Raw genomic sequence first — 15,294 nt, forward strand, 5'->3', positions numbered from 1 at the left:
CAACCTTGGTTTCGAGCCTCATGCGCGGGTGGAAGGTTAAGTCAGGGGCTTATCTGATCGGGCCTTGAAGACAAGTTTCTTAAACAATACCAACATGAAGACAAGTATCAATTACTCTAATTGAGTGTTCTAGCCGATCGGACATATAGTCCAATCGGACACACTAGTCGCTTGGTTGCTTACGGGTTGAATAAGGAAGTCGAATGAAAGCCGAATCACCCACTACATTCATAAATACCGATCGGTTACTGTTTGGAAAGAAGGGTCAGTCGGACTATATCAATAATGTGATTGGTTGGTCAAAGTAGTCTGTGGTGAGTTCCACAGCCCAATCAATTAGTACGCTTTTTTTTTACAGTTTGTGCTATGAAGGATAGAGAATATCCTGTAGATAAATCACACTTTCGAAGCTTCCAGTCTGTCAAATCATAGAGATTTGCGGGCTCATTTTAAGAAATGTGTCAAAGTCACTTTATGACCTTTCCTTTCTTGGAAGTGCTTCAAAATCTGTGCATATACACAACAATAACATTATAAAAGGAGTCTTAATCTACTGGTGCTAGTACGTGATGTTATATGTAAAATACTAAATAAAATAGTAGATAAATAATAAGGTTTAATAGACTAATAGCCTTAACAAAATTTTTAGAAATTTTTACGGATTTAATCGGAGACCATAGGGTGTATTTTGAGGGATAAAATTATAGGCTTTGGAAAAGGTCTGTTTAGAATACCCAAATTTGGGAGTTGATTAATTCTATTAACCTAAGGTATAAAACCAATACCTAAGTTTATTTTCTCTAATTTCCCTTTTTCTTCTTCTTCTCTCGCCGATCCCTTCCCTTCTCCACCCGCGTCAAACCTCTTTGCCCCAAACCACCGCCGAACCTCCTTCCCTCTCCCTCTCGTGTGTTCCCGCAACTAGAGCCGCCGGCCTCTCCTCCTCTTCACGCGGGCACCAGCTGCCGCATCTTCTCTTCCCCTGGGCCCTCACATCGCGACGCCGTCCTCTCCGTCCTTCCTGCCCTCTTGCGAGTTCCCGGATGCCGCCAACCTCTCCTCACGCCAGCACCTGAGGCACCGCACCACCGCCGGTCACGACGAGCCCCAGCCGCCGACCTTTCCTCCTCACATGAGCAGCACAGCCGACAACCTCTCCCTCACACGGACAGCACAACGGCGATCCTTCTCCCTCGCACGAGCACCGCGAACCACAGTCGTTGATCCTCTTTTCTCCGAGCCGTGCCCTAAGTGGTCCGGCAAGTATTCTCCATACGTGGGTATGAGATCAGGGAGGTAAGGATTAGGTGCTAGGTGTTGGTGCAACCTTAGGTCAAGGTTGACCTGGTTGACCCGACTCGAGTTGACCTGACTCGAGGTGTATTTTGATGTTTGACGAGAATAGAAAAGTTGTATCTTGATGTTTGACAAGAATACAAACTTGGGAGATTGTGGGTGCAACCTTTGGTCAAGGTTGACCTGGTTGACCCAACTTGAGTTGACCTGATTCGGGTAAAGTCCAAGTATGGAGACTTGGCACGGAAAAGTCCAAGCAGGGAGCTTGGCACGGGAAAAGTCCAAGTATGGAGACTTGGCACGGAGAAGTCCAAGTATGGAGACTTGGCACGGAAAAGTCCAAGTATGGAGACTTGGCACGGGAGAAGTCCAAGCAGGGAGCTTGGCACAGGAGAAGTCCAAGTATGGAAGCTTGGCATGCGAAGTCGAAGAGGGCTCGGCAGCTCGTTCTTCGGACTAGGTCAGAGAGGGCTCGGGAGCTCGTTCTCTGGACCGGACGTGGAAGTCAGAGAGGGCTCGGTAGCTCGTTCTCTGGACTGGATGAAGTCAGAGAGGGCTCGGTAGCTCGTTCTCTGGACTAGATGGAGTCAGAGAGGGCTCGGGAGCTCATTCTCTAGACCGGACGAAGTCGGAGAGGGCTCGGTAGCTCATTCTCCGGATTAGGTCAGAGAGGGCTCGGGAGCTCGTTCTCTGGACCGGATGAAGTCGGAGAGGGCTCGGTAGCTCGTTCTCCGGACTAGGTCAGAGAGGGCTCGGGAGCTCGTTCTCTGGACCAGACAGAGTCGGAGAGGGCTCGGTAGCTCGTTCTCCGGACTAGGTCAGAGAGGGCTCGGGAGCTCGTTCTCTGGACCAGACAGAGTCGGAGAGGGCTCGGTAGCTCGTTCTCCGGACTAGGTCAGAGAGGGCTCGGTAGCTCGTTCTCAAGACCAGGAAGGCCTTAGGATTTAGGAATGAGAAGCTCTAAATCCACATGGGCATTGGATCGGTCAGCAGACCGATCCAGTGATACTCAGGTTTATCTGATCGGTCTGGTGACCGATCAGTAACCGAACAGAATGTTTCTGTGGGTTAACTGATCGATCTGTAGACCGATCAGGAAGCAATGGACTTCAGAGAGCGATAGGAGGGGATCGGTCTATGGACCGATCCACCTATAGTTTGATCGGTCCACAGACCGATCAGACTTCGAAGCCAACTCTCTGTGAGAGTTGGTTGATCGGTCTGGGGACCGATCAGCCTAGGGCCTGATCGGTCCACAGACCGATCAGGTTGGAGCCTGATCGGTCCAGGCCTAGCCGTTGCGACACAACGGCTAGATTTCTGTGTTGCTCTTTGTCTTCTTCACAGGTGCAGCAGGTGCAGGATATATATCGAAGTCAAGGGCCTCTACAGTAACTGTTGTTCTGGTTCCTCACTCTTGCGATCTGAGCTTTGCTGAGCTCTGTGTTTCTGAAGCTTTGTGTGAGCTTCCCTCGGCTGGTTTGCTGATCAGCTGCTGTTGACATCGTGAAGTTGCTGTTTCATCGAACTCCAGTCGACGAGAAGGCAAGCAAAGTGTTTTTACATTTATATTGTTCTTGTTTTCTTTCTCTATTGGTTGTACTCCATTCTTGTTGTTGCAAGAGAGATTGTGGCGAGGTTTCTCCACCCAGAAGGAGTTCATATTAGCCGGTTTTCCGGGGTCTCATCCACCGACGGATTGATAGGGTTCGTCCACCTTACGGACACGCCGAGGAGTAGGAGTATCATCTCCGAACCTCGTTACATCATCGTGTTTGAGGTTTGATCTTCTCCACTTTCGTTTCTACATTGTATTTCCGCTGCGCTAACCTAAATTGTAGGAAGAAACGATAATTTGAGGTCGGCTATTCACACCCCCCCTCTCTAGCCGCTATCCGAAGGTCCTAACACTAGGTTATGATGATTGTCTACTTGGATGAGTCGTGATTTGAGTTTTCGGTAGTGTTCCTGTATGTTCTTGCTTGTTCTTGCATCATTACGGGTTTTCCTCTCTGATTTCCGCAATGAAATTGGGTATAACAAGTGAATAGTCGACTTTATTCGGTTTCTTTTGACGATTTGAGTTAGGGATCCTGTTCTTGGTAGTCTCGGCTAGATGTAATGGTATTTGGCCTCCTCTTAATGTTGCCGAAAGCTTTGGGATAGGTTGTAGGTGCTTTTGCGCTTTGATTGATACTGCCCTTGCTGCTCCCTATTGTTTCTAACATGCTGGACGAATTCAAAAGTGTGGATTTCAACTCAAGTTTGTGTTGTATCATGTCTTGCATCACTGTATTTTTGGTGGATGTAGTGTAGGGTGATTGGAGGTTAATTTATTGGTAACCTTGTTTTCCCATGAGCTAATTGCTGATAGATCTAGTAGGTGGAAACATGAGTTCAATGTAGTTTCTTTTCCTTGTGAAGGCTTCAAATTTCCTTTCTTCTGGACAGATTTCAAATTTCAAATTTATTTCTTTTTCAGTTTTAGGATGGTGTAACAGATTTTATTGGATTGGGGATTTGTCTCCATGGTCATTTTATTTTCATGATGGTTTCGGGCTTCTAGTAGCAGATTCGATTGTTGACAAATTGACTTCAAAGTTGTAATGTTTCCGCATAGGGGAATGGATGGATTTAGTTAACTGGTTCATGTTTGACATAGCTATAATATGCATCATGTGTTTGCAGGATTTTTATTTGATACGGTGGTTTGACGTTGGGTTGGTTTGGCACGATCTTCGCAATAAAGGCGGGTACTTCTTACTTTGACTCTTTAGTTCTTTGAACTTAGTGCATGAGTTATCTTTGGATAGAAACTGCTTTAACTTTGACTCCACTCTTATTTTCCTGCGTTTGATACTTCCACTCGATCTTTAAGATATTCGTTTCCATATCTATATAGTCTCTCGTTGTTATCTATGATACGTAGCAGATACTAGATACCATGTTTGCATGTTTGGATTGTTGTTTACTTATGTTCCGTATTGAGCATGTTGGCTTCATGTAGCATACCTAATTTCTGTTTATATTTGTATGATGAATGTTGTATGATGCGCATCATATCATTGCATACATGTTAACGACAAATTCTCCCTTGCAGTCGAGAGAGTCGTTAACTAGTGTCGTACGCTCGACCACTCGAGAGAGTGGTAGATGGAGCAGATGCCGCTTGTCCTGTCGTGCCGTACTCGGCCACGCATGGGTAGTGGTAGCTGGAGTTGCGAACAGCAGGGACCCCCCTTCGCTGTGTAGCTAGTTAGCTACTCAGCACCTGTCCACTCGGTCACTCGAGAGTAGTGGCGACCTTTGAGTGGTACAGTTGTCATCGATCCGACCTCTCGACCATACAGAGGTCGTGGTGCAGAGAGGTGGGCGGGGTGACCATCCGTGCATACACTGTTATTATACTTGTTTTGACTGCTGTTGGTTGCACATGCTGTTGTTGCTTACATATGTTGTTGTTGCTAGCTTATGCTACTGTTGCTTACTTATGCTGAAATGCTTATATATGTTAAGATATATATCTGTTGTATGTGTTTAGACTGACTTACCTATTGGTAATATGTATATACCTCACATGTTACCCTTGTAGTTATGAGAAACTCTGTAGCAGAGTTGTTCTACTCCTGATTTTACTAACCTAGGATATGGTTACAGGTACGAATATTTATTGTAATTTTAGTTTAGTATCTGCTATCTTTTCCTTTTATGACACTGTATACTGTTGGCACTCTCTATTTATATGTTATGTTCATGCACTATCTTTCCTATACCCGCTGAGTTCCAATACTCACCACCTCACAAACTGGTTTTCTTTCGCCAGGTAACAGGTAGATGATTGAGAAGTTGCTTGGAGAGTCCCGGCTGCCAGCCCCACGTTACACTTGAGGATAGTTTTTTTTTTTTTGGTTACTGTTTGGGTGGTATGCTAATTTTGCGTATTTTGCTTTTGAATAAGTCGATGTGGATTTTGAAGTCTAGTGTGGTGGTTACATGTATTTTAGTTAGTGACTTGTTGGTTTTACATTCGTATTATTTTGTGATTTTCCGCTGCATTTACTTTCAGCCGTGTAGGCTTATTATACTGCATGGCTGTGCTTATATCCAGCCGTGTGGGCTGTTGAATATGTTACATGTTGTGTGTATATGAATTTATTGCTCCATATTATCACCGGTACAGGGGAGATGCTGTCGGATTTTTGTCTGGCAGAGACTTTCCTTTGGAGCGTGACATTATATATTTCTACATGCTCATTGCTATAGTTTTTTTTACTATTTCTCTCCAAGAATTTATCACTGACTTGAGCGTCGAAGGGTCAACGTCGAGGAACCCCTTCCTTGATACGACACTAATACTTTTTGTGACACGTAAGATAGTGAGAAGTCTCCATCCAATCAATATCAGAGCGGAATATCAAGTTAGTCATTTTTTCAACTTTATAACATGATAAAAAAAATTATAAAAGAAGTATTAAATTTTCATCTATCTCAACTATAAATAGAGAAGTAAAGAAAGATAGGAGAGGAGAATCATAACATAAATGAAAATAAAAAAAATGAGAGATGTATTTATAGATTTTTATTAAATTAAGTTTAACAACAACTTTTTTTAACAAATATTAAAAAAAATCTTTTTAATTTAAAACAACTTAAAGAACGGCTCTATCGTTATGAGCAAGGATTTTTTTATCATGGTCCATTATATTAATTGGAGAGATTTAATGATCTCTATCTATTAAATAGATGGGGGCTATTGAATCTTCCAATCACTATCTCTGGTCTAGAAACGAATAATGACAGATTGGACCAGAGATTTCCGGCTGCCTAAATGCCACTCTAGAAGACACGTTCACATTGAGAGCTCGGAGCTCCCGTGGATGCCCCAAGAGCTCTTAGAAAAAAATAAATAAATAGTAGAAATAAATTAACCTACTACAACTTCCCTTCTAAGATTAATAAGTGGATGTTCCTACTTTGGAAGACATAAATTAAATGCCCGTGCCATGTGCTACGTGGCCTGCCCTTAACCAGTTATATTGTCCGAAAATAATTTAATGAAATTTTATAAGAGAAAAATCTCCCCACCTCATCCACATCGGATCCGAAGCGTCCAACCCTCCCATCCAACGGTTCAAATCCACGCAATCCCCGGGACGCTATCCACAGTCCGCGCCGGTGAGCACAAATATCGGGAAAGCCCAGTCGGAAGCATCGAAGCGGAACCAAGATGGCCTCTCTCTCCGCTGCTGTCCGCTCGGCCGCCGGTGACTCCCTCCGCCCCTTCTCCGACCTCCGCCGCGACACCCACCTGCTCGGAGCCTCTGGCGCAGCGTCGATCAAGTATGCGCCGCCTGCTCCACGACGTCGCCTCGCGGTCCGCGCTAGCCGGGCGAGTCCCCGCCTCAATGGGCGCAAGCTGCGGGTGGCGGTGGTGGGCGGAGGCCCAGCAGGAGGCGCGGCGGCGGAGGCGCTTGCGAAGGGCGGTGTTGAGACGATTCTTATCGAGCGAAAAATGGACAATTGCAAGCCCTGTGGCGGCGCGATCCCCCTTTGTATGGTGGAGGAGTTCAGCCTGCCTCTCGACCTGATTGACCGGCGCGTGACCAAGATGAAGATGATCTCACCCTCCAATGTTGCCGTCGACATCGGGCGAACCCTCGGCCCGGACGAGTACATCGGGATGGTGCGCCGCGAGGTGCTCGACGCGTACCTCCGGGGTCGGGCCGCGGAGGCGGGGGCGTCGGTGATCAACGGGTTGTTCCTGCGGCTGGATCAGCCGGAGGGTCCCAGTGGCAGCTACACAATTACATACACCGAATACTCGGGAGGGGGCGCAGGGGAGAAGAGAACGGCGGAGGTGGACGCAGTGGTGGGGGCGGACGGGGCGAACTCGCGGGTGGCGAAATCGATCGGGGCAGGGGAGTACGAATACGCGATCGCATTCCAGGAGCGGGTTAAGATACCGGAATCGAAGATGGAGTACTACAAGGAGCGAGCGGAGATGTACGTCGGCGACGACGTCTCGCCGGACTTCTACGGGTGGGTGTTCCCCAAGTGCGACCACGTGGCCGTCGGCACCGGCACCGTCACGCACAAGACCGACATCAAAAAGTTCCAGGCGGCCACGCGGCTAAGGGCGAAGGACAAGATCGAGGGCGGCACCATCATCCGCGTCGAGGCCCACCCCATTCCCGAGCACCCTCGCCCCCGACGGTATGCTTCCTGTATCCACCGCTACCTCGCGGTTCATTACTCAATCTGAAGCATGACCCATGAAACAGAGTACTGGGAAGAGTAGCTCTCGTCGGCGACGCGGCCGGCTACGTGACCAAGTGCTCCGGCGAAGGGATCTACTTCGCTGCCAAGAGCGGGCGGATGTGCGCGGAAGCCATCGTGGAGGGGTCGGAGAACGGCAGCCGGATGATCGAGGAGAGCGACCTGAGGAAGTACCTGGCGAAGTTCGACAAGATGTACTGGCCGACCTACAAGGTGCTCGACGTATTGCAGAAGGTGTTCTACCGGTCGAACGCGGCGCGGGAGGCCTTCGTGGAGATGTGCGCCGACGAGTACGTGCAGAAGATGACTTTCGACAGCTACTTGTACAAGAAGGTGGTGCCGGGAAACCCCCTGGACGACCTCAAGCTCGCGGTCAACACCATTGGCAGCCTCGTGAGGGCAAATGCCTTGAGGAGGGAGATGGACAAGATCACCTTATGAAACAAAAAGGAGGGAATTTTAACGGCAATGGCACAAAACCAGGCGTTTGCTTAGATCAAAACGGCGTGATTTATTTGTAATCTATGACAAGAAATTAAGCTCATTCAATTTCCTTAGACTGATTAGATATGAGCTATTATTCATCCAATAAAAGATGCTGAGCTAATTTGAAGTTTCTGGGAAGAGTATGGATCGAAGGAGAACAACTGCATTCTCTGATTGGCACCTTGCTGAAGAAAAGAAATAAAAACATATGATTCAGAAAATGTGCACGGTTCAATCTAACAAACTGAAGAGGCCAACTGCCTGACTGTTGTTACTCAGAAGTTTGAGAATACATTTTATCTAACACGTGACTGTCTGCCTAGCGGAGGGTGGCAATGCTACCATAAGATCTGGGGTTAAATCTCTATTAATAATCGGGTGTTTGTTATTTTCTATATGTTATTTAATTGTTTCAAGCTAGTAGTTATTTGTGATTTTCCTTTTCTGGGTGTTTGTTATTTTCTATATGTTATTTAATTGTTCCAAGCTAGTAGTTATTTGTGATTTTCCTTTTCTATGTTAGTCTAGGGATGGATTGGTAGAGATGTTAGAAACATAATTTGATTCTAGATAAGTATAAATACACTTTGGGATTATATCATATGATACCCCTTGTAGAGACTTGTTTGATTAAAATTGAATAAGCCTTCGTAATATATCCTATTTTAGAATGTATAGGGCATCTTACCGATCGAGGCATTAGAGCATCCATGCCAGAATTTTCATCCAAAATTTAAAATTTAAAGTAAAAAATACTTTATTAAATTTATATATTCATTTTTTATTACATAATATATCAACTTCCCTATAATTTAACACATATTCAATTTTTTATTATTTTTTATCTTTCTTTCCTATTTTTTTTTATTATTGATAGAGGAGAGAGAGAAATACTATTTTAATATTTAAGAAATAGAATTATTTCTTAAATTTAGATAATTACTATTGATAAAATGTATATTAAAGGTATAGATAGGGTAGCTCATATATATGTTTTCTTATATATAAAATATAAAATTTAAGGTAAAAATTTAGTTTAGGATAATTGATGTGGATACTCATTCACACGAGATATCTTATCCAAAGACTTTACTCTAAATTTTAGATAGGATAATTAAAAAAAATTTTACATTAGCTATCCTATTCATTCTTTATATTTAATATTTATGAATAATATTTCTTTAAATTTAGAGAATAGATTTTATTTTTTAAATAGTATATAGAAGAGAGAGAAAAATAGAAAAAAAAAATTATATATTATATTATGTAGTGAAAATAAATATTTAAATTTAATAAAGTAATTTTATTTTAAATTATATATTTTAAATAAGAAAGTTGGTATGAATCCTAGTCTAACGGCCTTCCCTTTAACAACAGTGAGGAATATAGAATTTCCATTTCATAATTTTTTTTTTTCCAAAAAACGATTCCATCTTAGAAAATTGACACGGACAGGAGATTAATAACTTAGATTACAGGTTCAGTTTTAAGAACGTTGGGCCATCTATAGCCACTAATTGCCTTTTGTATTTTGTGTGTCGATTTCTAAGGTTTTTCCTTTTTTGTTTTTTTCAATGATTGTACAGTTGTCATGCGTAAGAAAAGATAACTATACTCATCTTAAATATTTCTCATAGTCCGGTCCGTCTTCAACTTATATAATAGGTGATTAACTTATAGTTGATCATTAAATTGGCTAAGGGGTAAAAGGGATTTTTTTCCCTCATTGTGTCGGTAGGATCGATGCCTGTGAGAGGAGGAGACGCAACGGAAAATAAAAACAATAAAAACAAGCGAAACAACACAAGGTTGGTTACTTGATTTGGACCCTTCGACGACTTCTACTCTAAGACTCAGACCTTCAGATCTATCAATGGGCAATCCACTAAATTTTCTTCTGGAACCATCGAAAGAATAATCCGAATACAAATGAAGAAGAAAAGTATAATAACCTTACATTTTTCTTTTGCAAGTATATAAAAGAAAATGCACAATAAAAGAATTCATTACCAACGCTTATGGGGATTGAATTTAATTGAGGTTGTGTGTTGGTGTTGGTCTGCCGATAGCGATCGGGCATAGTAGAGTCGTAGTAGTTGGTGAATGAAGCAGCAGATTGATTGTTGGAGCTTGTATTGAAGTTGTGTCTCAAGTGCTGCTCGTGACCTCCTTTTAAAACTCATTTGAGCCGCCTTCTTTAAGGCTTATCAGATTTGCAACGTTCACAACTTATCCGCACAAAGTCTGTTGTTTATCTGTGTGAGAGCACCTCCAACGTGCTTTAAGGAGTCTCCAACAGATACGCAAGGGTGCCTCCTATTGACTCCAAGGCGCCTTTCCTTAGCGCAAACTTTATTTCCTTAAGGGCGCCTCCAAGCGCTCTGAGGCGCCTCTGGGCTAAGCTTCAGAGCGCCTTCGCCACACAGGAGGCTCTGCGCCTTTCTGTGTAGTTACTTCAACTGAGGTTTACTTTCACTTTTGTTCCTACAAAATATGTTAGTCCAAATAATAAAGATATCCTGCAACACAAAGTTATCACATGAATAAAATAAATAAATTTATGACTTAGATCCTATATTGGGAAGACAGAATATAGTTATGGTCTCAACTTAAACTTTCAAAATATATTTAAATTGTACCGACGCCTACAACCCCATTGAGTTCGTCCTCACTGGATCACTCTCTCCTCCAGTGCTTACCTCCACTCACCTGTGAAACATCTGGTCCTCTAGACCTGTTTGGACTTTCTCTGTTCCTGCTTAGTGTATAATCAATCTGATCTACTAAGACTTACTTGTAACACTGAGTTAGCACAATAGATATAAAATAATGTTAGCAATATTAAGAATTCGCTGGTTTGGTCAACCGCGTAGTCGACCACATGCAGTCGACCAGAAACCAATCGATCACACATGTTTGGAGTTTACTTTTCCAAAACTTCTCATTACCTAGGGTTACCTCCTCCTAGGGTTGCCTAGCTTTACTTACTAGGACTTCCAATGTCTGGCTTCACTCACTAGGACTTCCATCATCTAGTTTCACTCACTAGAGTCTGACTTCACTCATCAGAACTTCCCCTTGCCTAACCTCCAGTTAGGACTAGTTACTTAGTAGACTTTTCACCTTACTATCATTCGGTAAGGACTTACCCTTGCTAGTCATGACTAGACTTTTCTCTTCCAAATATCAAGTTCTATTTATATTAACCCTCAGTCAACCTGACCATACTTGGGTATATTGTCAAACACAAAACTCTAGAGGTCGATTGCACCAACAATATCTGCCACCAAACTTGACTAGAAATGCCATTTTGATTGATAACTGACGAGAGGAACATAAGATCAAGAGCAAATAGATGTGTTTCCCAAATGATTCATGTAGTAGTATTGTCATGTATAAGTCTGGATCGATTTCTAGCCAATGCAAAAGCCCCACGAATTACCTCATCCCCTACATACACTACTATTGTTAGGCAAAACTCCTCATAATTTACTTGCTTGTATTTAGACAGGGACCGGTGATACTGAGCCGCCTATGGTGAGCGTCATCATCTTTTATCATACATTGACGGAGCTAGCCTAGGTGATCTATTCGGGCAAATCCCTAGTTGTGGGGCATGAGTGCTAACACCGACACCATCACCTGAGCTACCTTCCGCTTTCCCTCACTTTTTTTTCCCTTTCTCCTACCATAAATCTCCTTCTCATCCTCATTGGACCTAGGTAGAAGTTAATGTGGCTCCATCCTTGTTGCCGCAAAAGAACAAATAAAAGCTCTAAGTTACGGTACAATGGTAGGACTTTTGTAGTTAATCAAGTATTTATGGATCAATTTTTAATTATGATATACTGGATTAATTTTCTTCGATGGGAAAATAACGTTGAAACACTGACTAGAAAGTGGGGCTTCATTCATGCTTCCTGATTTATTTTAATGGCTAAGAGCTTATGAGAGGAACTTAAGGATCAAGAGAAAATAGATGTCTCGGGTCTCTGGTCTCTGGTGCAATGTTAAGACACTTTCATAATTAATCAAACATGAGTTGCTTCCTAGTTGTGGCATATTGCGAATTAATTTCCTCTTATGGAAAGACAACCTTGGAACGTTGACCGTAGAACAACATATCGTTCATGCTTCTTAATTTATCTTAATAGCCGATAGAAAACTTCCATAGAGATTAATAAATTTGAAGAGTTGGATATCTGAAGTATTAAAAAAACAAATAGAATATACTTATGCCTATTGTACTCGAACTATTGACACTACTAGGTTGCCATGTTAGGAGCTACAGTATTTTTGAATTTATCTAGTGGATGAATCGGGGACGGTCACCAACCTCCACGATTAGTCAGATGAAGGTCTGCATTAGAGCTGTAAACAAATCGAGCTGACTTTTGGGTGTTTAAGTTTATGCGATAAGGTAATCGAGCCAAACTGAGCTTAAAATGAATTAAGCCTTCAAAATGATTGTTCAATCTTGGTTTTTTTTTTTATGAACTTGAGCTTATTTGAAGCTTGACTTGAGTTTGGTTCATTTAGATATTATCGAGCTCTCAATTCAAGCTTGACTTGAGTTTGGTTCGTTTAGATGTTATCGAGCTCTCAATTCAAGCTTATTTGATTATTTAAAACTTTTACTTATTTGATTAGTTTTTGAACTTAATAATTCAAACTTATTTGTTTTTTTTTTATTTAACATATTGATAAGAGTTTTATTAATGAACATGGTTCGTGAATATTATTCACAAATGTTGTTCACGAATATTAACAAACTGAACACATATATGTTTAAGTTTATTTATTTAGTTTAATGAATTGTTCAAATTTATTTATTTAATTGATCTTATGTATATTGAACAAAAATAACAAGCTTTTATCAAGTCAAACAAAAAACTTGTTTATAAACGTTGGGCTCATTTACTACCTAGTTTGTAAAAAAACAAATAGATTACTTTAGTTTAAGTTTTACTTAAACCGTACCATTGTACTAACGTCAAGATGGCCGAGTTGGTCTAAGGCGCCAGTTTCAGGTACTGGTCCGAAAGGGCATGGGTTCGAATCCCATTCTTGACAGTCCAAGTTTTTTTTCTATTTTCATCACTCAACATTTTAATATACGTTGTATTTCATTTATTTTTGTTGAAAAAAAATCTGCTGTATATTTTAATTTTCTCTTGTGCTTCAATTTAGTTAGGGATCCTTCCATTTCATTAGCGTTTTATTACATGAAAGAGTCTTGTGGAGAATGAAGCAAAAGGAAAATAATACAGCATATTAAATAATTGTTCTGCAGTATAAGAATTTGTTTTGCTTAATTTTCATGAGTTTTAACGATTATTTTTTGTTTTTATCACAAAATGACAAAAATATTCTTATTTCACATTCAATGCAAACACAATCCCGGTGAAAGTCAATAAGTTTAATTAATGATATTACAAAGATTTAAAATCTAAATATTTATTTTTTAGTGCAAGTTTTTTTTACTCAATTTTTATCAACATTCTATCACTTTGTATCTTGAGATATTATCATGTTTCATTGATGTAAATCAATTTTTATTATATAAAATTATAATGTTACTCCAACGGATTGACATAGTTAATATATGCATAAATGCTTAATCCAATAGATCGTGAGGTTAATTTTTAATAAGTGTAAAATGATTCATTGAGTGTCTGATCTTCCTCATATAAAAGGTTAAATTAGGGTAAAATATCTCATGTGATTCACTTACCTATATTTTATGCATGGTCGATGATATTAGCCGATTGAGTTGAACGATACCATCTTTATTATCATACAAATTTAAGCACTAGAAATTTAAAGGAAAAAGTTTACCTCTTTTAAATTTTTTGTTAGAGAGCTCTTTGTCAAATTTTTTCACATGTATATTTTTCATGAAATTTATTTCTAACTTTTTTTTCTTCTTTTTTTTGCTTCAAATATTTAAAAATACACTCTAGCTTCTTATTTAAATGCCAGTTACAATTGCCATTTTCTTACTTAAATATGTTTGTTATCTACAAAATTAATGTAGGATCTTTTCTTATTAATGCCTCATTTAAGTTCGATCATATTTAGATTCGCTATCTAATGACATTTATAAGTATGTTGTTCTTTATCATTGCCACCGCAAGTGTGAGCCATAAAATGATGTCTACCTCAATGCCTTTTGCATTGAGTAAGCTACAAACTTGCCCACTCCTAAAAACAAATAATAATTTGAGAAAAAAAATATATATCAAATGATGCTAATTAATCATTTGTTGATCTTATGATTAGCACATATCTATTTCATGTGTCCCATGCAAGTTCAAAGCAAGCATCACTTTAGAACACCTTTCGCAAAGCACAATTAATTTGTGGGTTAGCATGCTATTCTTCAAGTAAAGAACTACTTAATTTAATCTAAAAAAGATGAAGTTATCATCATATGTGATTAGGTCCCTACCATGTGTCAAAAGGCATGTTATCTCATCCCATCATACGGTTTATCGATCATCTTCAAATAATTAATAACCTTAATTCTTAACTATAATATTCCTCGAGTTGTAAATATTGTTAAGTAGTTCTAATGTTAACTGAGGAGACAAAGGGTGGTGGCATTAGGTGTTCATCTTTAGAGAATCCCTCCACAAAACACTCGAATGCATATCGAGAAAGGATTAGATTAGGCTTTACAATTAGAGTTGTATAGATTAATAATTAATCCCAATATAATTAATTAATTAAACTGACTTTTGCAGTGGGTGATGGCTATAATTAACCAAACACTTTAGTCAAGCATGAGCTAAGCCTCCTTGTAAAAGCCACTACAAGTTTAGTCATTCATGTAACCTTGTTCCCCACCATATATAAATACTAATCATTCACCTGATTACTTCTTGTTGCCTATTGATTAAGGACTTAATCTTTACTAAATTCAGGACCATCACTATTAAAGACAACAAGTTAATCAATTGAACCATTAACTTGAAGCTCGAAGAGTATATCGACAAATTAGTAGAATGACACTTTTTATACAAAGATTTTAGATTGATTCTATTGAAAAGAAAAGTTAATATGCTAATTCACTATGCTAAAATGGTGACATTAGCTTAATTCTACTATGAATAACCTTTTTTATGTATACGAGAATAGAACAATTGATTGACCAAATATAACTTCTTCTATTAATCTAAACTTACAACATATTAACAGTGAGAACTTATTCAAATAGATTGTAAATTTAAATTA

At 40.3% G+C, this 15,294-nt stretch overlaps 1 protein-coding gene and 1 non-coding gene across 2 annotated transcripts; both read left to right on the forward strand.

Annotated features, from left to right (window-relative positions):
• Nucleotides 1-6,490: 6,490 nt before the first annotated feature.
• On the forward strand, nt 6,491-8,188 carry LOC121981453 (geranylgeranyl diphosphate reductase, chloroplastic-like). The gene is made up of 2 exons (XM_042533983.1): nt 6,491-7,509; nt 7,578-8,188. Exons 1-2 carry the CDS (start codon nt 6,524-6,526, stop codon nt 8,011-8,013), a joined length of 1,422 nt encoding a protein of 473 aa, XP_042389917.1. The 5' UTR covers nt 6,491-6,523; the 3' UTR covers nt 8,014-8,188.
• A 4,862-nt stretch (nt 8,189-13,050) lies between these two features.
• On the forward strand, nt 13,051-13,131 carry TRNAL-CAG. Its single transcript has one exon. It is a non-coding gene; the product is annotated as a tRNA-Leu (tRNA).
• The last annotated feature ends 2,163 nt before the right edge of the window (nt 13,132-15,294 follow it).

This window comes from Zingiber officinale, chromosome 1B (genome assembly GCF_018446385.1).
Source record: "Zingiber officinale cultivar Zhangliang chromosome 1B, Zo_v1.1, whole genome shotgun sequence".
Classification (NCBI taxonomy): domain Eukaryota; kingdom Viridiplantae; phylum Streptophyta; class Magnoliopsida; order Zingiberales; family Zingiberaceae; genus Zingiber; species Zingiber officinale.

Bases quoted from the DNA above. Each gene is read 5' to 3' on its own strand.
- LOC121981453 (XM_042533983.1), top strand. From the start codon at position 6,524: ATGGCCTCTCTCTCCGCTGCTGTCCGCTCGGCCGCCGGTGACTCCCTC. The intron at 7,510-7,577 runs GTATGCTTCCTG...CCCATGAAACAG, and splicing joins GAGCACCCTCGCCCCCGACG to AGTACTGGGAAGAGTAGCTC.